General features: G+C 47.9%; 2 protein-coding genes across 10 annotated transcripts in view; one reads left to right on the forward strand and one right to left on the reverse strand.

Annotated features, from left to right (window-relative positions):
- LOC135393833 (uncharacterized) overlaps positions 1 to 21,844 on the reverse strand; it is a 366,589-nt gene that overhangs the window by 342,181 nt on the left and 2,564 nt on the right. The window lies entirely within an intron of this gene.
- The window catches only part of LOC135393832 (uncharacterized), a 260,444-nt gene that overhangs the window by 230,988 nt on the left and 7,612 nt on the right, over positions 1 to 21,844 (forward strand). For 4 of the 5 annotated variants that reach the window (XM_064624130.1, XM_064624132.1, XM_064624133.1 and 1 more), the window contains 3 exons: positions 4,534 to 4,819; positions 5,652 to 5,708; positions 18,642 to 18,757. In XM_064624130.1, coding sequence (XP_064480200.1) covers positions 4,534 to 4,819; positions 5,652 to 5,708; positions 18,642 to 18,757 — 459 coding nt within the window. The remainder of the gene's footprint in view (positions 1 to 4,533; positions 4,820 to 5,651; positions 5,709 to 18,641; positions 18,758 to 21,844) is intronic. The other variant, XM_064624131.1, reaches the window with a different exon arrangement.

Below are 21,844 nucleotides of genomic sequence, written 5' to 3' on the forward strand. Positions count from 1 at the left end.
TCTGTTCGCTACCGGATTCGTCGAGTAATTTATTTTCGAGTGTCTCTAAAGTCTATACCAACAAAGCAGAAACAGACGTCGTGCTCAAAGTATAACGGCCGAAGATCGGCGGATAAAGCGGCAGGCATCGGAGACCAGAACGGTCGCGTCGCCCGTCCCACAAGGAAGACGCACGGGGTTGACGTAGCAGGAAGCGTACAAATCGTATCTTTATAAGCTCGAGGGTGAAATTAGTAAGAGAGACCGTGTTCCGAAAGGAAAACAAGTTTTCCTGATCCGGGCGAAGGCTTAAGACGATTTAAAAACCGATAAGAGTGTATCGCGTACGGACGTGTCGGAATCCGCGCGTAAAATATGAGGCTATTCTTTTTGTGTCCGCGTACAGGCCTGTCAAGATAATGAATTCGAAGGGAATTGAATTACCATAACAGATTGCGCCGTGAAGTTGGACGTTCACCGTATTGCCGCCTGGTATGCAAGGTACCCCTTCAGGGGAGTATTGTTGTCGCCGTCGTATACGTCCCACGTTAACTCAGCATACACCTTAGCGGCGTGTCCCAAAGATGGAACCTTGAGCCTTCTTATTTGGGCGTGTTGTACTTTTAAACCGAGATAAACTTTTGTCTCTGCCTAATTGTCCAGCGGCCCTCGCCATTTACCCAACAAGGTCAGACTGAGCTTTACAAAGAGACAGCGAACCTGTTTTTTATGTGTCGCAGTCGCCCCCAGATGCCTATCTGAAAACGCCATGCTTTTAGTCGAAGAGACAGTCGCCGAGGCACAGCACAGCACACTGTTTTGGTTTACGGAGGGAATTTTTTATTTATTTATTTCCGTGTTAGCACCGCGAAGCAACTGTGGCTATGAGCGGCGTACAGACGTGGATAGATGGAGAGAGGACAGCAGGAAGGATTGGGGAGACAGGGGGGTTAGTATGCGTCCTGGGCCGAGTTCAGGGGGAACTGTGTCGACATTCGCCTGGAAAGTCTTGGGAAAACCCAGGGAAAACCTGAGACAGCACAGCCGGTGACAGGATTCGAACCCGTGTCGCGTGCCCCAGTCTCAGCGTGGAAAGCGATCATCCTAACCACTATGCCACGGCAGCTGGTAACGAACAAAATGAAGATCCTGTCTGGCATTCGAGCTAATGCTCAGTGGAACAGCACACACTGCGGTTTGAAACTTCTCCACTAAAATGTCCTCATTTTCTAACTCGCATTGGAGGGATTCCAATTTCAATTACACTAATGGGCCTATTCGGTCGTACGCGCGCACAATAAATCTCGAGGGAAAAAAAAAAAAAGTCTGCCCTCGTAAATTGCGAGTAAACCGAGAAAACCAGAATGTACGGCAAAAAATAAATAATTCTCGCTCAAAGACCTCAAAAACCCACCGTTATGTTTGCACAAACGAATTTCGTCAAAGATCGTTTAAAAAAATAAATAATAAAGAAGGATACGGAAACATTTTGCTCAGTTCTTTTTTTGTCGAGAAACAGTACAGTAAATGCCGCCACCAACTACACTGGCACCCGCGATCGATGCGCCCAAACTGCCCCGCACTTCTTTTTCTTCATCTTCTTGTCTTGTTCCGCGCCCATTTTTCACAGACTCGCAGCACAGAGTGCACCTACAGCCTGTGGAACATCCGCTTCATGGAAGAGCAGAGTCGATATGCTGTCCTCTTTGTTTCGTATAGAGGCGTCCTAAAATTCGATACTTTCTTCATCGTGTTTCTCGTTCTGACATGTATACACCGCGCTTGAGTCGCGTTTTCTCCCATTTCCTCCGATCTACCTCCGACTTCTTCGAAATCGCGCGCCAGTCCCAAAAAGTTTGTTCCAGTCGGTTTCTTCCTCTCCTGCTTCTTCGATCGTCTTCCGTTTCTTTCTTTTTCTTTTTTTTCCTTCCATGTTGTTACTTGTCGTCACGGGCCATCTCTCCCTTGCCATTCCAGTCTCTCAGTTTCTTCTATCTCTCTCTCTTTTAACACGCTTCTACTCTAAGAACGTAGTTGTTCCCCATACACGCAAAAAAAGGGACGAAAACGAAAGGGTACAGTGGCGAGGAAAGCCGCAAGGAACCAACAAAAATGCTTTCAAAAAGCGGCATAAAGCCAGAGCGGTACATGACAATTCGTTTATCCGACTTTCCCAACATTCCGCGACAAATTCGTTCAAAGCAGCACGCACGCACGCACGCGACTTTGAGATCGCGCGGAATTCTCCTATTGTTTTCCACTGCTCGTGGAAGTTTCTTCTCCGTTCCTCTCTGCTTTTTACCTTTATTCTCTGCATCGTTCGTGTTCGACAAAGAGGTTGCTGGGGACAGAAACGAGATCATTGTTCCGAAATTCTGTACGTTTGTCTTTACGTGCTTTTCGCCGTGTTCGCGAAGCGAATGATATCGGATTCGGAACCCGACCCCGCCTTTCTTTATTTCTTTTTTTTTCTTCTTCTTTTTTTTTATGTACCGTGACAGTTGCGGAAGAGATCGGGGTGGGCCGGAACCACAAAAGAGGGAAAAAAAGAGCGTGATATCGAAAATAAAAAAAACAGAAGCGGGAAGGAGGAGATAAGGCATGATCGGAAAAACAACCGTTCCACTGCACAGACCCATATAGAGGAAGGAAAACACCACGCCTGGATTTCGTTGCCGAGCGAAAGGAAGAAATGGGGAAAGGTATGCGGCATAAATCTGAAGCAAAGGAAGAAAGATGCGTCGAGGAATCCCGATCAGTAGTTTATCACGTGAGATGGGTTGGGCAGTGTTGGAACGGAGCTCTGTATATGGTGTTCCTCCGAGATTTCGACCGACTTTTCCGGTTGACTGCGGCGTTGCACGCGTGTTCGGCGAGTATTACTCCCGGGGAGTTCAAACCCGAGTAGTATAATTCTAACATGTTATGACAATCGAGGAATAGACGCTATGCAATATGAAAGCATTTCGTTCATTTTGCGATGCTTCTTGCTTGTCTCCCCTCACTTTTTTTTTTTTTTTTTCTTGCTTGCACACGACGATGCGTCGTCGATTCGGCGTCGACACCTAACTACCATACAGACATACTTTGTCCCTAATGATCCGTCTTGAACATATCCCTTCAGGCATTTCAGGGCGGCATTCACTTGCTGCTGGTCGGTAGCTTTTTTCTGTACATTCGGCGCGATAAACCAGACAAAAACGTATATCAACACCTCGTTAAGGACGAAAGCCTCAACGACAACCTGACTGAGCACAAAAGCCGTCCAGAAAAGCACCCAGTAACGTAACCATAAATAGGTGTACATTTTGCCCAAAGATAGCGATGGCTGTCATCACTGTCCGTATCCAGCATGCTCGAACCCGCAAAAAGCGCCTTCTTCCTTCCGGATCCGTTTTTATCGGAAGCATATACTCTATGTATTTGTGGTATACGATAGTTCGCCAGACATCAGACACGATTCTCCGCAGGAGCTCTAGCGGTTTCTATTTTCGCTGTATACGGGTGAGTCGAACATGTACTTTGTTATCTAGCTGTCACGCGCTTTCCTATGGGGCTCGAGGAATCCGCTGTCCAGTACTATAGCGTATCGCTGTATCTGGACGCGCGCGCGCGAAATAGTGTTTGGACCAGGGCGGACGCGCGGCGAATGTAGCAGTGTAGGGATTTGGCTTGTCTAGGCTTGTCTACTCGGCCAATAATGATGTCTGCGGAGATAGCACGCTTACAAGAAGAAGCGGCGGTGAGAACTCGCTTTCTTTCTTTTTCTTTTTTTTTTTTCTTCTTACCGTCAGCAGACCGATACGATGATGTCCCGGTATGGCAGAGACGTCTCAAAGGAGAATTTATGGTTCGTGTAAGGCTAACAGGGAACGCTCTCGATAAAGCCGAAATTGGGTGGGGGGATTACTGCGCTATATGATGAGACAAGTGATCAACCAATCTCGCAGTGCTTCCTCGAAGGCTTTGGACGCTGCAATGAGATTACAGGGAAACGAACAATGATATTGGACTCGATTAATGTCCGCTCGGTTATATACCGCTGTCCCTCCAGACGAGATATGTACGGAATTTGTTCCGATGAAGTGTCCGACATTGTCTGAAAGCGATCACACTCTTATGACCGGAACTTCACCGGATAACACGCAGAAGGCGAACCATTGCGCGGAATGATAGTGTCACCACTTGTGATTTGTGCACTCTTAAAATATATAGAGAGAGCTTCACACGCTCCTACTTAGCCGTCACCACAAATGACATCGCTCTCTCCCTTGATCTGTTGAAAACAAAAGGCGTACGCCTTTTTGTGACATACGTGCAGCTGTGTTAGTTGTCACGAAAGGGCGTACGCCCAGTGCTCTGCAAGAACATAGCTATAACTGCACAAGTGTCTTAAAATGGTCTTACGCATCCCGCTTTCACCAAATCGGGGGTGGGGGTGGGGGTGGGGGGTGGAGGGAGAACAGAGAATTCGGGACGATGGTTGGCTTGGAGCGTTTTTTCAAGCGCAGTGCGAGCGCTATTCTGATAGACCGTCATTTGTGTTCTTCCCAGGTGGACAACGCCGGGTACCAGGACTCGGAGCTGTCCCTCTCATCGAAGCGACCTTACATGCCCACCTCAGGAGTGGGGACAGTTCATCACCACCACCACCTGCGACCCCTGTCGGATCCAGGCTCGCCAGGGGCCAAACTCAAAAAGCGGCCCCTGTGCAGGTTTTGGAAGCTCCGTTTTCCTCAGGGTCCCGCAGGTTCCCCGTCTCGACGATTCGTCGCCCTCCTACTAGTCCCCCTCGCCTGTCTAGTCATCTTAGCAGCCGCTGCCGTCCTTGTGTACACATGTACGTATACATTAGCTCCACTCCTGACTACCTCAACGTACTAGCATTATTGTAGTTCCCAAACAGAACATATTACAGCGCCATCTACGTGACTTAAACCTCTGAATCTATTACCGAATTAATGCAATTGCAACCCACGTGACCACGTATGAGAAAATTAATTTCTAGTTTTGAAAAGCACGACGCCATAGAGTGCACAATCCTCCACACTCCTGGCAAAGTTGGTTGTCCGAGGTCGATTTCCATGTATTCGATAAAGATGCTGGCAATTTTCCAACGTGAGGCGGGGAGCGGAGACCGGGCTGTTTCTAGGAGACAGGATGGACGCGAGAAGTCCCGTTGGCGTCACCTATACTCTGGGAGAATTCGAAACAAGGCAGTTTTGCGGGCTCTTTCGAAAATTTTTCGTGCAAGCGCGCAGTGTTCGGTGACGCCGTTTATAATTGCGTAAGTAATAATTTTCGCGAAAACTATTTGTGCGCGATATTAAAGTCCCGCGAAGTAGGGGACACCCCTAAGAACTCCGTGGTGCAGGATCAACGTACACCGAAATTAAGGTACCGCGAAATATTCCCCAAACGTGTCTCCGTCCAAACTCGCGACTTACTGAGACCGCGAAATTCACCACACTCTAAAAACAGCCCTTCGCCGCATAGCACGCTGTGGGGCAACCATTGCCAGTGCAGTTATACGGTATTTTGCATAATAAGTATCTGAACGAGGCTGATTTGGAGTACGAAATAAAGTAAATATTTATATCACTTACTTGCCTAAAAAATTCTACAAGACCTGGTAGAACGTTAACACCGGATTTCCATTTTTCTCTCCACAGTTTATAACCGATCCAAGGTGGATTTTCGAAAAGAGGAAATTCGACAAGATCTCGAATGTAAGTACACCTTCCAAGCTTTGCTTTGTCCCGACCAAAGCAATCGTCCCCTTCCTCTGTCGCGGTTCGCTTCTGCGAGCGACAATGACCCCGTATTATCTAATATCATTCTGACCAACAGACCGTAGAGCAAAAAACCTCGCGGAGATACACGCCCCTCCACGACATTTTTCTCGGCGCCAGTGACGCAGATCCAGCACTCGAACCGCCAGGAAAAAAAAAAAAAAAAAAATGAAAAGAATGAGGAAGCTGGACACACAAGAACAAGTTTAAGATATAAAGGCCGCAAGAATGGGTTTGGGCGAACGGCTGGCAACCAGCAGCACCTAATAATCTCGACCGCAGTAGTAGAAGAATAAAAAAAAAATGAAGGCAGCTGTGCGGGACAAAAGAGAAGGATAGCCGGGCGGAAGTGGCGCCGTCTAGCGGACCGGCCACAATCGCAGATGACGACACACCCCGGGGACGTACGCAATCAACTAGGGCCTCCTTTTTTGCACCTCTCTTAGCAACACGAAAAGTCTCGGATTCTATCTTCTCTTCCACATTCATCTCGGGGCGGACAAAAAAAAAGAAAAGGAACGGAAGGTGTGACCAGGTATTCGAAAAATATGTGCTGTATACTCACCCACGCCTTCCGAGAAGTGTGTACTTCGAAAAAAGCCAACTGTAATGTCTGTTATTATGCCTTTCTTTTTTCTTTTTTCTTTTTACTTTAGCACGAGACGTCTTCTTTCCGTTTCTTTCGTTTCACCTTTCGCACTTTACTTTACGTTCTCGAGGAGGAGTAGAGATGTACTGTGTGAACTCGTTTTATATCAATAGAACGTACGCCTCGTGGTTTGGAAACCGAAGCCCAGATACTCTCTTAGAACAGTTTTATAGAAAGAAAACAGGGTGTTAAACACACACACATAATGACACGATGATGAGATGGGGCTGGGCACTGCCCCAGTGCCATTTGTAGATAGTGAGAGATGATGATGATGGAGATGAGGATTCAGATTATAAAAGCAGTGTGGAGAGGCACGTTGATGACAGGAAGTCCCAGAGGTGACGGAGACCTTGGTGCATGTGAATGCTACTGGACCATGGGCCCAGCACCTTGCCCATTGGTAAAGGGGCGGTGGTCGATTGCATGCAGTATGTTAAAAATGGCTCCTGCGCTACTTTAAAACGGAAGTTCACTGCATGACATGCTAGCAGCCCAACCGCAATCGCAAATGACATCGTTCTGCCCCTTTGATTGGTTGAAAACGAGAGGCGTACGCCTTTTTGTGACACTTATGCGGTTACTATATTAATTGTGACAAAAAGGCGTACGCCCCGCGCTGTCCCCAAATCAGGAGCGATAGTGGTATCATTCTGTGCAACGGTTGGCGCCTTCCACGTGTTATGTAGCAAAGCGCTGTTCTAATATGCGAATATACGTATAGCGAAACACAACATTCATTTGCTGTCCACCGCTATGGTCCATCCCGTTGAAGAACACGAAAGCCACGGACAGAGACGCACGCTTTCATCACCTGCTAGATACCATTATAATATCCGAGAAGCCGAGAAAAAAATACAAAAAAAAGCAAGTATACTAGACAGAAAATGACACCGTGGTGACGGCGGCAAAAGTAAACTGAACTTTTCTGCGGCCACAAGGTCATAATGAGAGGCTACTGCTCCGGCTACAATCAGGAGCACGGAGGTTCCCACCACCATCCGCGAAGCCCGTCATTTTGCAGCTGGCAGATGTTACTAGGGTAAAGATGAAAGGACGCCACCGAGATGTTTTGCCTCGCCACACCGAACCTATCGGTTACCAATCTACCCGGGCAGGGCGACATAAACATACACTAACGTAATTGAATTCGACTTCCCTCCGCGCACTTCCTTTCTTCTGCCACTCACGCAATTTCACGTGAAAGGTGTGTTTACATTGTGAGTGTCCAGGTGTTTTACGTTCCGCGTTGTTTAACGGCAGGTGAGGCTGCACGGCAGTATAATGTCGAGGAAGTCTAACGGAGACCCGAAGTAAATTAGCAGTAGAGAGCTCGTAAAACAACGTTATAATGGAGCAAAGTCGCTCACGCGATGCCGCAGCCCATACTCGCGCGCCACCGACACAACGTTGTAAAGTTGTGCACGATCCTGCGCGATTCGCGCCCGAACACTAAATTCGCGACGTGACTATACATCGCCGTTTCCTGGAGTTGGAGTTGGACGGACTAAAAATAATACGTACCGTAATAATACCGTTTCCTAAAGTGGCGGATTTAGTAAATACAGTCAAACTCCTTTACAACGAAACTCAGGGGACAGCAAAAAAAAGTGCAGTAAAGGTATTTTCGTTAAAAAGGATATCCATTATTGGACCTATAGGGCTCCAGCGGGACCGCAAAAAAATTTGCTGTAGTGGTATTTTCGTTAAAAAGGTGTTCGCTATAAAGGAGTTTGACTGTATACTGCAAACACCGCTTCCACGATGCGGCGAACACACGCGCCGTTACCGAGGAACGATATGTATATCCATGTCCCCGGTGATCCAATTGTGCTGAGTGCGGGCATTTTCAACTTAAAGCAGCCAAAGCACTATACCAACAACAAAGGCTACAAAAACAGGTGTTGATGATGAAATAAATAAATAAACAGTTGTAGCTTCCATTCATCAGATATTTTCTAAAGCAAAATGAACGGAATATGAACTGCTACTTTACTTTTCTTTCTTTTATATTTTCTCGGTGGATTTAAGTCGCATTCAGTTTCAAAGTGAGAGAGAGAAAAAAAGGAGGGGGGCGAAGAACTGGCAAGACGTCTGGAGACAGTGAGTCGTGGTGTAACAGGTACGAGGAAAGAGCTCTATATTTCGAAACGATAAGAGTAGTAGTAGTAGACAAAGTCATGAGCCACCTTGCGGAAAGAAACGGGTTTCCAGCAGAGATTCGATCGTATATGACGCAGTGGGGGCGGTTACATTACGCAGTGGGGGGCTTTATAGAAACAGAACCGGCCTGGGTATGGCAGACACAATGCAGGCCATCCAGCCCCCTGTATCTAAAAGGAAGCCCGAAATGTATCTGTAACAACTCCCTCATAGAGATATGATTGCTGCCCGTTCAGCTGCTCCCGGCATTTGGCCCGACGCGGCCTTCCTACTGCGAAATGCAGAGCGGAATAGGAACGAGTAATTAAGACGAATTGCACCGAATGAAGCTCCGTGGTCGCATGCAGCTGTTGCTCATAAAAAGGCCAGCGTATGTGTCACATTTAATGTGGATTCAAATGCTTCAAGCCTGTCGGTGTTAACTGTATTATTTGTAAACTCATAATATCCGTAGAAACACAGAGATGAGAACGAATTAAAAAAAAAAAGAAAGAAAGAAACGCCACCGGTCTCCGACGTAAACACGTCAATCTGCTGCACACGCAATATCGTTCAATATTGCCTTCGACTATATCGCAGGAATAACAGCAAAGACGAATAGGAGAGCGTCAAGTGTGTAGAAGAAACCCTTCCTTCAGACTCCGGCATAGCCGCGAGGTTTATTGCTCTTTATCTGTCCGCCGAAGCCACAGACGTAAAGCAACGGGCCACGCTAATCCCCACGAGTAATCCCCTCTTAAAGCCGGTTTAATCCGCCACAAAAGCCGTCCACCTGCAGCATTTACAATTTCCTGGACCTTCCTTCTTCTAGCAGACGTGCCTCGCATTCGGTTAGAATTGCTGTCATAAAGTTGTATGGGTGTACGAGGTCCATGCCGAACTTTCGTTTGACTTCACCTGAGGGCTTCAAATGGCAAACCTCGGAATTGCTCCAGTTATCATTATTCGTGGATAATATCTTCGTTTGACACCCAACAACACTACGCTTCCGTCCGCCTACCTGCAGTGAACCTTCCCGTTCTCCAAGACAACATAAGAGCTACAGTCACGGAGGTATATCTCCGCCAGAACGGAGAATGTAGTTCGCACATTGAGAATGGGGCATATGAGAAGATGGCAGACTACAAGCAGACTGGGAAGTGGATTCACATGTTTCGTTTGCGTCAATATATATTACCCGCTTCCTTTAAAACACGCAAATGGAGTAAGTGTTTCCGTAACGTGATTAGCTTACGAACAACAGTTCAAAGCATGCGGGCGCACTAAATTGTGACTCGGAAGCGTTATGCGCCCGCGTAATACAATCACACTTAGATTTGTGGGCGGAGTTGACCTATAGGGGGTCAACCTGTCCCGAAGTACACAAACCCGTACGGAGAGTGACACACTTTCATGAGAAGCAGAAACGCTGTTTCTTGTAACGCAAAATCGTCACGAGTAATGAAAAGGAGAGGGAGGGAGGAAGTTGATTCTGCATCCGGCGGCAACCCCTCTAAGTTGACGCCACCGAGCCTCCTCCTTTTGCTCGCGCATGAACTTTGCTGCTATTCTTCAACTTTTGACGCCACCAAGCCCCAATTATTCCCCATTGCATCCGCTGTGTCCACAGAGACCCTCCACCAGTGACCCTGCCGACTGGAATGGGTGGCGCTGCAGTCTGTCAACCTGCACTATGTTCGCTCCGGAGCACCAGCAAAGCAAACACAAGCACATCTGCGTCGCGATACAGACGTCGGAGAATGATGACGATGAGGAAGAAGCAAATGATGAAAAACGAGCGCCCTCCTTGGGTGACGAAGAGCAGGTTTGACAAGCCAATTTCCGCCGATCCTCGCTTTCTCCCCAGTGTCATTTCCGCATGCTGTCTCCGAAAAAAAAAAAAAGTAGTAGTCTCAAATATAGCGGACAATATTTTGCCAAACTGCCGCCTTCACGCGCTTTTCTTTTAATCTTCTCTTTCTTGTAGCGTCTTCCACTGATGACCGCGATTTTTCGCCTAATTCGCTTCCTTTCCCTTAGCCCCATCTATCTTTGATATTTCCTCGCATTTCTTCATTTTTCTCTCTCCCATATATTTCCCCCCCGTATTCAAACTCTAACGCTCGCATAAATATTCGCCCCAAGAACTAAACAAGTTCAACTACGCACGAATAAAGAGAGAGAGAAAAAAAAATACGCCTACACATCGTTCCCCCTTTGATGATGGAAAGGCACGTGACGACGCATTGACTTCATAAATCTACGCCACCAGGCGAAGATGGAGCGCTGGCTTCGCGCCGTTCGTGTTGCCAGACCACTTCTTCTTGCGCCGCCGTGACCGACGATACGTGATGCGTGAGGTTTTTCGCAGGATTGCCAAGCAGCTGCTGCCGATTCCGAACGCGCGTTTGATGGATGTTAGCAAACATAAGGTTGTCACGTGGTGCGAAGCAGCGCGAAAATAAAGCCGTCCTTCATCACCCGGCTATCGGAAACGATGAAGACGGTTCTGACGTATCGCCGCCTTTTCGGAGCCAGCAATCGCCGGATGGTATAATATGTGCTTACGGGCTCATGCAGGATAGACGCGTACATAATTCTCGGATGCCGGTGCTGGGAACGCTGTCAATATCTGTGTTGCCACAGGACGAGGAATGTGGACCGGCGGTTTCTGACCGTAGGAGCAGGAAGTGCGAAGGAAGCACGGGAATGTCGCGGCTCCGTGCCCTGTACATCGTGCTCTACCGCCATGCACTGACGACAACGAGAACACTTTTTGTGTGTGTGTGACTGACGAGCGGGGTGTTTACGCGGTGAGGATCACTTTACACGTTCTTCACAAGATGAAGTCGTCGACAGATACGTCACGCGCGTAACAATGCACAAAGGACGAGTAAAGTACATTCAGTTGTTGGGACAGTACGCCGAGATCTGTACGTGCAACGTTCCCACTTGCGTCCGTACCAGGCAACAGCACAGCAGGGCAACAGCCCAGTAGCTTGTATGCACGGTACCTTGGCTTTAGAACTGACGCTGATGGCCTTCCAAAGAAAATGGTATTATAAGCGCACAGTTCGTCATGTCAAACATGGGCGTAAGGAGAGGGCGGGGGGGGGGGGGGCGTGCCGCCCCCTATGCTCTTTAGTCATAGGTCGCCATGATTGTGCTCATATCTGAACCTCTGAACACCCTCAGAGTCTGCAGCATCCGTCTCTAGGGAAAGAGTTGTGTGTGGCGGGGGGAGGGTTTGCAAACTTTGCCCCCCCCCTCCTTGGAAGAAATCCTTGGATCGCCCACGATATCAAGGCAACCTGTATATGAAGAAGACATGACGCAGTGATATCCCTCCGCTTCAGTGTCGCAAAAGCACGTGACCTGTCATGTGAAGTCACCACCAAAGGAGCCACTCGCTGAACGCTATATGTGATTAGCAGAAACACAAGCACCACTATCTATCATTCGAAACACAATTTTCAAGCAGTACACCCAGTTAAACTAGATTGTCTCGTTATTGCACAGCACAAGCTCTTGTGGCAAACACGCAGTAACAGCAGCTGACCCAAGGTGTCTACCAAACTGCAGCCTTCAAATTCCCTGACTTTTCCAGGTTTTCACTGACTATTTCAAGCGAATTCCCTGACAAAAACAAAAGGGAACTTGGTGTCTGCTTGTACGTTTTGATACCAGATCCAACATAAAACAGACCATTTATTAAGTATTAGTGAGGCTACCCTACTTTTCTGCGTCAGAGCTTGTCATACTGGTGAACTGCTACTCGCAGTCACGTTGCTGCGGCATCGCCTCTCAACCACCAATCGGCACTCGCGATTCGCCGCGCATCATCACGGCACTTGTCTGCGATTTTCCCTGACTTCAGCTGCTTTTTAGCCAAATTCCCTGACAATTCCCTGACTTTTCCAGTCACATCAAAATTCCCTGACTATTCCCTGTTTTCCAGGTTTTCCAGGTTGGTAGACACCCCGTGACCCTTTTTTTCGCCCACTGTAAAGCCCTGAAAAACGTCCCACGCCACGAGAACCAGCTCACACCGCATTCCCCCACTTGCCACACCGCCACCGATGGTGTGCACGGCACCACAATATCCCTCTGGGCAGGCACCAGTTTTCCGGGCGTGAAGCGATTAGTATTCTCCTCTCTCTCTCGAGATCATCGTTTCAAAACCATCTCAAAGCTTCCCGCTGTCGCCCGAATACATGACCGACGAAAATTACACCGTCTCAAATGCTGGCCGATACGTCGTCCATTAACGCGCCGCTTAGTGCCATCTATACATCCCAACGAGCGATATATAGTATACAGGGCCAGTATAACACATTCGACACGGTTGGTAAAGGCTCAAGGTATAGATGGAGGCCACGTTTAAATCACAAGGTGCCGCTCGTGATATACTGCCGCCGGTGGAATCAATTTGAGGATTCCAAAATCCCCTAGGCGGTCGGTAGTTCGCTTGGAGTCGCTGAGGAAGCAGCAAGGCGGAACGGTTCAAAAGCGATCCGAGTTGCTGCTTGTGGAATGGGAAAAAAAAAAAAAAGATGTAGTATAAACAGGGGAGGGCGATCGAACTGGGATATATATGCAAGGGAGATGCTATAGGCCGTCTGAAGTATATGATGCGAGGCGGTCTGGGATTTTTATGTTGGGCTTTTTTTTTGTTTTGTTTCTTTTTTTGAAACGTTCATGATACTTTCGGATTCGGAGAAAGTTACGTGGCTTTGTAAATGCACATAAAAATAGTGGTCGGATGTTTGCGTTTGCGATACGAAATCTCGGTTTCGAGAAGATCCGAGATATGGTGATTGAAGTCTTATATTGACGTGATCGGAGGAAATTCTGGCATCTATATACCCGCGAGTATTGGAAGCTTCGGATAGGATGGTTTTCGCAGTGCAAGGAGCACACGAGACAACGCCTATAAGGTTAGGGGGGGATATGATTATCAAAAAAACAAAAGGAGAAAAAGGAAGGTTCATTTCTGAAACTGCAGCACCGGACAGGACGCAACAGAGTTAGGAACAAAGTGACAGAGGTTAGCCAGGCAAAGAGCCGGCTTGCTATTCCCCGAAAATAAAATAAAAGAAAAAGAAAAGCCAGTAAGGTTAAGTTGCGTAACGACTACTGGATGAGTCATCGCATTCAGAAGTGCAACATTAAATAAATTATAAAGGAGGAGCCCACATTTGATTGCCAGCTTCACTATGGCATTAAGTTACTTGCCTCGTTTTTTTTTCTTTTTTCTTTTTGCGTGTTTATCCCTACAAAGCGCGTAACATCTGACCGTGGCAAAACAGGAGGTACTCTCCAACCAGAAGCTCTTGTTCCCTGCAAGTGCGGCTTGCCTCGATGGTGACCTTCGGGGTGACATACTATTTTAAAATGGTCCGCAACTATGTATTCCTATATAAACGCACAGCACAGACGAAGGAAGAGTAGGGAGAAGTGATAGAGAGGTGGTGTCGTGCTCGGTGGCGCGGAACCAATTTCACGGGGGCATTGCAACGCGAATCGAAGACCACATGCAGCTCTCTCTGGCGGCTGTGGCCCGCACAATTTCGAATGACCTTTCAGAGAGGGGGTCCACCGAGGAATTTAGGCTGTCTAATAGGCTCGGTGGGACAGCGTCATCTTCGACGGTCACTCGGATGAGATGGACTCGCATTAGAAAAAAAAAAAAAAAAAAACTCTGCTGTCAGCTCAAGAGATTCCAAGTGGATTCTCATATGGATAACACGTGTCCTGTGATCCGTACCGAACGCATCTGTTACGACTCTACAAAATGTTTTCGCTGCTTTTCTCTCTCGCCATCCTTTTGCGTTTCACAAACTAACAAAACGTGTAAGTGTAACGCCTAATAAGGACCAACATGTACGGGCCAAACAAATTTGCGTTCAATGCCACGACAAAAATACGTAAGTATATGACAATGGCAGGGATAGCACACGATGTTATGCGCTGTGCATGTTGTACGTTGTCGGACAGGCAACTCTGGAGAGAGCCAACGAAAACGTAACACATCTTTCCCGGAATTCGGGCCCAAAGTTGCTGTCCCACGCCGTTTTCCCCCCACCACAGCTGTCAAATGAATAAAATAAACGTCACACGCCACAACACAACAGTGGAACAGCGACACGCGACCTCATTCACCCTAACGACAACGGAACGCGCAGTCCCTTCCTGCGTCTTAGCTGCTCCACAAAGCACCCTTAGCAGATGACCCGCCCTTCAGTAACGGGAGATGTCCATAGCCTTCGTTGTGGCGTCAAAAACCTCATGCACTCGCGCGCTTACCCTTCATGGTGACACGAAACGAACAAAAGAGAGAGAGAGAGAGAGAGAGAGTTCAGTGAAACCCAAGCAGACCGATGAAGTGTGTCTCTGATTACACAAGGAACAGAGTGGAAAGGGCAAAGAGAAACTATGGGGGGAGAGAGATATGGCTGCACGTGCAGGCAGCTAGTATTCGCACGATGGGATAAAAAAATGGCATCGGCAGAAGAGAAAGATGTTGCTGCCATCATTCTGGATGACTGGCTTTGAGGGAAAGCCGACACCAAAGGCACGCTGTGGAGAAGGGGAAATTCGTTGCGGTATAGTGTTCCCAGATGGGAAATGACAAGGTGCGACCAGGAAGAACGGAAGCAGATGAGAAAGTTGGGCCTTCTTTCGTCTCTCGCGCGTTCGCGGAAATCGCCGGGATTCCCGAGATTCCCGACCCGGGACTGATTTCAGGACGACGTCACGGTTCGGTACCCACTCGTGAAGGCGTTCGCGCGGCAAGGAACACCAAAAGTTACCACCACAACGCATTCCTCATATGTGGAGATGAAATCATTTTCTTAAGCATTCGCACAGTCCAGGGATCTTATTTTTTTTTTCCGGTTCGGTCCGGTTCGGATTCAGACATATTGGTTCGGGTTTGGGCTCAGCTCCGCATCAACGCAAAATATCGGTTCAGGAAAGTGTATTTTGAGCAGACTGCCACGGGTTAAAAGCAAGCACATCCTTATGATTCTCAAACACAAATGTACTTTTGTTGAACAAGAGATAAACTGATGTTCGGAGGCTGGAACAACATAGAAGGGACAGATACAAACAAAGCCTCAAATTGCCTAAGAAATCAACGATGAAAGATGAAAGTCACTGAAAAGGTTAGCCAGCTGCAGGGATCGAACCCACATCTTCTGGATTATCGCCTGGATTACATCCAGAAGATGTGGGTTCGATCCCTACAGCTGGCTAACCTTTTCAGTGACTTTCATCTTTCATCGTACTTTTGTTGTTGTTGTTGCCGACACAGCAGTGGTTCCCAGCAACACTGCGCGTTACAGACCTGCATTTCGGATGTAACGTTACGGTAGCATACTGTACTCTCCATGTTCACTCATTGTATATACACCCTGTTACGTTCTGCTCAGGGGCTGGCCGCATGGTTTCACAACCCAAAATGAAAACTGCTGTTGCTGGACGACAAAAATCGCGTACAAGGAAGCCTACAACTGCCAAAAGGACGACCCCAAAGCTAACACAACTGAATAAACGCAACAGCTGCGAGGACGAAATACCTGTAGTGAGTGTGGCGTTGTAGAGGATGTAGAACACATCCTTCTCAGGTGTCAGAAGTACGTCGCTGCTCGAAGGGCATTAGAGACAAGCCTCTCTCGTTTGGACTCCCGAGCCTTCGACATCACGAAACTATTAGGTCCTCCTTCGTCCGACAAGGCGCTAAGGGCACTTGAAGACTTTTTGCATGCAACCGGGCTTATGGACATCCTATGACACGGTGAATGTGTGATGTGTCCTGTGTGTGCCCCCGGTGATTCCGCCACTTTACTCTAACTTGGGCGCAGCTCTTGAACTTTTGACCTACACGTTGAACTCAATTATCATCTCTGTTCGTCTCTGGACATCATCCTTTTGCGTTTTCATCATCTCATCATCAGATTGAACTTTCTGTATTAAGTGTACTGGGGTAGCCAGTTTGACTTCGTCGAAACTTACATCCCCATTTTTTTCTTTACTCACATCACATCACATCACGAAATACCTCGCGCACTTAAGTTTTTGTGCAGTTTGGCACATTTTTGTTCAGTTTCAGTTTCGAATTCATTTGGCAACGCGGCTCAATCCGCTGCGTAAATCGCTGTTCCGATCTCTCACGACGCACATAACGTCCGAACCGTTTCGCGAACCTGTAACCGCCTCAATTTATTTCGGTTCGGTTCAGTTCAGGTTCAGCGAAAAATACGGCCTTTTAGCGATTTTCGGTTCGGGATCAGTTTCGGTTCGGATCCAATGTCCCCGGTATTCGCAACCATCACAGCTTTTTATATGGGGAAACAGTCCGACACCTGGTGTATGGCGACAGCGGCGGGTATATGCAGCGCATCTTCCAGATGTTATCCGATCCAAATGCACTACTAAGGTATAGTACCGAGGGGATGCGTAGCGAGACAACTCTTTATACCAGACGCCGTCCTTGGTTTTGTGAATACGCGATAAATAATTTACCCGGCATACTTCGCTATAGCAGACACCTTTGTAGAGCCCATTAATATGGTTCGATATCAGACGCAACACATCAGTACCACACATATCAAACTTCCATTCAATCGCGCAGAACTTATCGCACACACAAGAGTCTCCGTCCCTTCGTCACGGCCTCTCAACCAACCTTTAAACCGAAACAAAGGCTCCCCCCCAACTGCCATATCGGTACCTTTCGAGACTTCTCTGCCTGTAAATGCGGAGCCCCATACCTCAAATGCACGCAGCACCAGACAATCACGATACGAAAACTGCCAGACTCCCTCCGCGGAGAACATGTTTTACGACCGTTCGCTATATCGAGACGGCATCCAAGAAATATGCAGCGCCGCGCAGATTGAGCTATCATGGAGAACCTCCTTCACTTCAATCTCACGTCGCAATGTATACACACACACACACACACAGGCACCACACAATGGCCAGGTTGCGTTGCGTGCAGAGAAACACGTGTAGGTTTTCTTTCTCTCTCTCTTTATCTTTCCTTCTGCACAGGCACCACACGCAGAAACGCGTCATATTTCGCCCGTTTCGGACCGACAGACGGACGGCAAAATAGCCATCACAATCACCCGACTGTTCCGCGCGTGTCTGAGGGGGAGAGGATCCGGCATCAAAGATGAAATCCTATCTGCCAAATATCGGGGTCGTATACACGGGTTCCAACTGGGGGGTGGGGAGGTAATTCGGAAGGAATTTACGAGCGTGCCAGCTTTTTCGAATCTCTCCCTCTGTGTGTTGCGGTTGATTGGCCAACGTGGAAGGTATACTAATGGGATATGAGGGGTGGATAGTATCTTACTCTTGAGAGACGACAGAGAACTGTCTCGGTGGTATGCGTGCGTGTGTTATCCAGACAAGATGGTCGTGATCTCCGGGTTCCAGAGGAAGGAATATCGTGCTTTTCGTGCGACATGTGTATGGTATACAGTCGAACCTCGTTAATACGACATCATCGCTTTATGACCATTTTGCTGGGGAGCCGTTCCCTTCCAATGGTCTCCGCATGTAACTCTTGTTCGTTAATATGACATCTCGTTAATATGACGCTCGATAATACGATATCCCCCTCTTTATGACCATTTGTCTCGGGCACCGTTCCCTTCCAATGGTCTCCGTATGTAACTCTTGTTCGTTAATATGACATCTCGTTAATATGACACTCGTTAATACGATAGCCCCCTCTTTATGACCCCATTTGTCTCGGGCACCGTTCCCTTCCAATGGTCTCCGTGTGTAACTCTTGTTCGCTAATAGGACAATTCGGTTTATGGTCAAAATCTGCGGGAACGGCCGTGGTCATATTAACGAGTTTCGACTGTACTACGAGCTTCGAAGCGCCACTTTTGATTGCTGCATTTTTTTTTTAATTTTTGGTCTACGATGTGGCATGTAGGACGGGAATAGACACATTGTGACAAGTGAAGTTCTACCCTATAAGAGTATAGAATTGTTGCACTGTTTTGTTAACCTTGTAAAAGAGCGCCTAGGTGCTAATCTCTCCTGTTTCTGTGCAGCAGCTAGCTGGGCCGTGGACGGCTCCTTTCGAGTGACGAATCGAGGGTACTCTCCCGAACTCATGGATCACTCAAGCCGGGCTTTCAAATCCCTCGCCTCCGAAGTAGCACGAGCGGTGAGTCTCACTTTACCATCGAGGATCTCCCCCCCCCCCCCCCCCCCCTAAGCGGAATGGGTTCCTTCGGCTGCCCAGAGGGCGCCTTCGCTCACTGCCATCAGTGCCACCTGTGGTGGCGCGGATAAGTTATTTCCAGCATTTATTTCAGTTATTTCGCAGTTTCCTGCAGTTATTTCATCAGGGATGGTATAGATTCACTGAAGTAGGTCGAACACGAGACAGAATTCACGCGACGACGTGTGAAATCGTCAACCATCGTCATTTACGTTTGTAGAATATACTGGAAAACTTTTCCTCCGCCCGCCACCAGGGAAGGAAGCCGGCGCCAGTGTCGCCGTGCCAAACTCTAGCCGAACGTCCCTATTATCGATTGTTGCTTCGTGTTACAAAACCGCGCAACTGTTCGCAAACTCCCATTGCGGGGGACCACACACCGTAAAGCGAACAAAGGCACGAGAGAAACCCTACTGCTGTATTTACTTACAGTAAAGTTGAAAACTCAGCAGGAAACCGCAAAGGCCGTTCCAGACCTCGTCAGCAATGAGTGAACGGCGCGGAAGAAACAACCCAGCAGAACGTGACGGCCGGGGAAACTATATATCGACCAAAGCTCCGCTCTCTATATCATCTCTCTCTCCTCCACATCTGTTGATCTTTCATGAGTGTCGAACCTATCAAAGTTAAGTGGCGGCGGCATGCTGAGCATATAAATTACTGCATGCAAATAGGAAATCGTGTTATGCACGTATAACACGATGAAGTGATCGAGCATCGTAAAATATCGAAAGCATACAAAGTTATATTACGAATTACAGGAGCTGTAACGCAACAGCGGATCGGCTTGGTTTGCAGATTAATCAACCGGACGGAAGTGTGGTATATACTCACAAACTGAAGACAAACTTTTAGGTTCCACGTCCACTTTGGGAACCTGCTCTCGAAACGCCAGCCCCTTTCTAACTTCAAATTTATAACAAATAGGTAAAGAGCGCCTCGAACATTAGCGAGTTTAGATTGGTGGGGGTGATGGCGAAAGGGATCGCCGTTGTCGCCTCACAGAGAATGTGCGTCCTGGGCCGACTTCTAAGGGAACTGTGTCGACGTATGTATGAAAATGTCTGAAGAAAACCAACGAAGAACCCCAGACTGCACAGCTGGCACCGGGATTCGAACCCGGGAACCTCCCCAGTCTCGACGCGACGTGGCCAGCACGCTAACCAATGAGCCACGCGAGCTGGTGCGAGTTGGATCGAACGTGAGATCGACAGGTGTCCATGATAGCGGTTCCGAAAAATATGATAAGCCAATTGCGCTGCTTCTTTGCAGGTGGCGACATCACGTTGCTAAGCTTGGATTCGATAGCCTCCTTTATCTATCGTTTTTCGCGGTGTTCTTCCCAACCAATACTAGCTGCTTCGTAATCTTCTACCCGTTAGGTTAGATAATCTGGTTTGGTTCAGATATTACGCGTTCGCACACCTGGCGGAGTTCCAGAACCCCGCCAGTAGGGCTCGCACTACAAAGACTGCTCTCGAAGCGTCTGGCGACATCTAGGGGCTTGTGCCCCAACTGCCCTGCACAACGCCGCTCTTCGCATAGTTTCGACCAGAAGTTTATCCGGAATTGCAAACGTTTGTGGGTGTATAAAAACAAAATTGGGGGATAAATGGATAAATAAATACGGATAAAGTCTGGATAAATCAGTGGTTTCGACCACAGGGTTTCGACCACGTTTTGCAAACTTCGCACTACGGTCATGTACGATGCTCAATCACTTCGAAATGTGTCCGGAGTGTGTAGCCTTCAGAACTGTACATGCGGACAACATAACAGGCTTCAGCTACATTAACTAACAATTGGCACGACAACTTTTATAGGTCGCTATACCCTGTATGCTTTGGTTCTTGCACTTGCATCGATTCATGAACCACTTTCGCCTGTGTGTCTTTTACTATTTTCTAAACGTAACAGGAAGATGGCGCGCTTTTCTCTCCGTCGTCGCGTCTCGCGCGTAAATGTAGCGCATGTTTGTCGTCACCCGCGCGTTACTCCGTGGCGAATATTAAATCTTCTATGGCGAGGGAGCGCGTTAATGGCGCTGTGCATCAACGTGGATCGCTGCATTCACGTCCAATTTACGCCCAGAAGAAATCTTCGCAAGAACCGCTCAAATCATCCATGATTCCAGGATTTTCCACAAATTACCTCATCAGCTTTCCTTTTCACATTGGACGACGTTCTGGGGGAAAAAAGAAGCGCCAGAGAGTCGCACGCAGCACGTAATCAGGCATAGTTGCCTGCACTGCAGTACAGCACATAAAAAAAAAGAAGAGAAAAAAAGGGGGGTGAGGAGGCCCCTCGTTATCCGCGACATCTCCGAACTTAATCGGCCGTGTCACTTCAGTGCTAGGCGATGCGTATGTTCCGAAGACCGAACTGACAAAAGAAAATAAGCTTTTTTTTTTTTTTCGAACCACGGTCCGTCCTTTCGAGATACCCCTTTTATGGTACAAGTGTAGCTCTCCATCCAAGCCTTCTGGGGTCGACAGAAATAAGAACAACATTGTAGAAAAAAAAAAAGAAAACGAAGATTGTGGTCGGAGGAGGAAATAAAATTAATCATAAAAGGCAGTAGCTGATGGCGCGCTGCATGGCTGCTGCCTAACCGTCCATATCGGCGTCGGAAGTTGCGACAGTTTGATCGCGGCCTGGCTAAATTGCGTCGACCCCTTCGAACGAGCTCAATTTGGTCGCTCTCGGAAAATGAGAAAGGCCAGCCAGCAGGCAGTGGTGGGGAAAACCGAGCGAGATGCTGATTGCCACACAGAAATAGCGGAATCTTTTCTATTGGAATAGATGTGTAGTGGTGTGTAGTGACTCTTGGTCGCGCAGCCCGGCAGAATGAAAGATGCCGTTGCCTTGACAACAACAAAAAAAAATCCGCAATTATGGGTCATATCATTTACTTTCACTTACATTTACCCTCTTACCTCTCACTGACACCTCCACACACGTCTCAGTCTCGGTAAGGCGTTAACCATGTCTCTCTCACGCGCGCGCGCGCGCACACACACACACACACAC

The sequence above is a fragment of the Ornithodoros turicata genome, chromosome 5 (assembly GCF_037126465.1).
Source record: "Ornithodoros turicata isolate Travis chromosome 5, ASM3712646v1, whole genome shotgun sequence".
NCBI lineage: Eukaryota > Metazoa > Arthropoda > Arachnida > Ixodida > Argasidae > Ornithodoros > Ornithodoros turicata.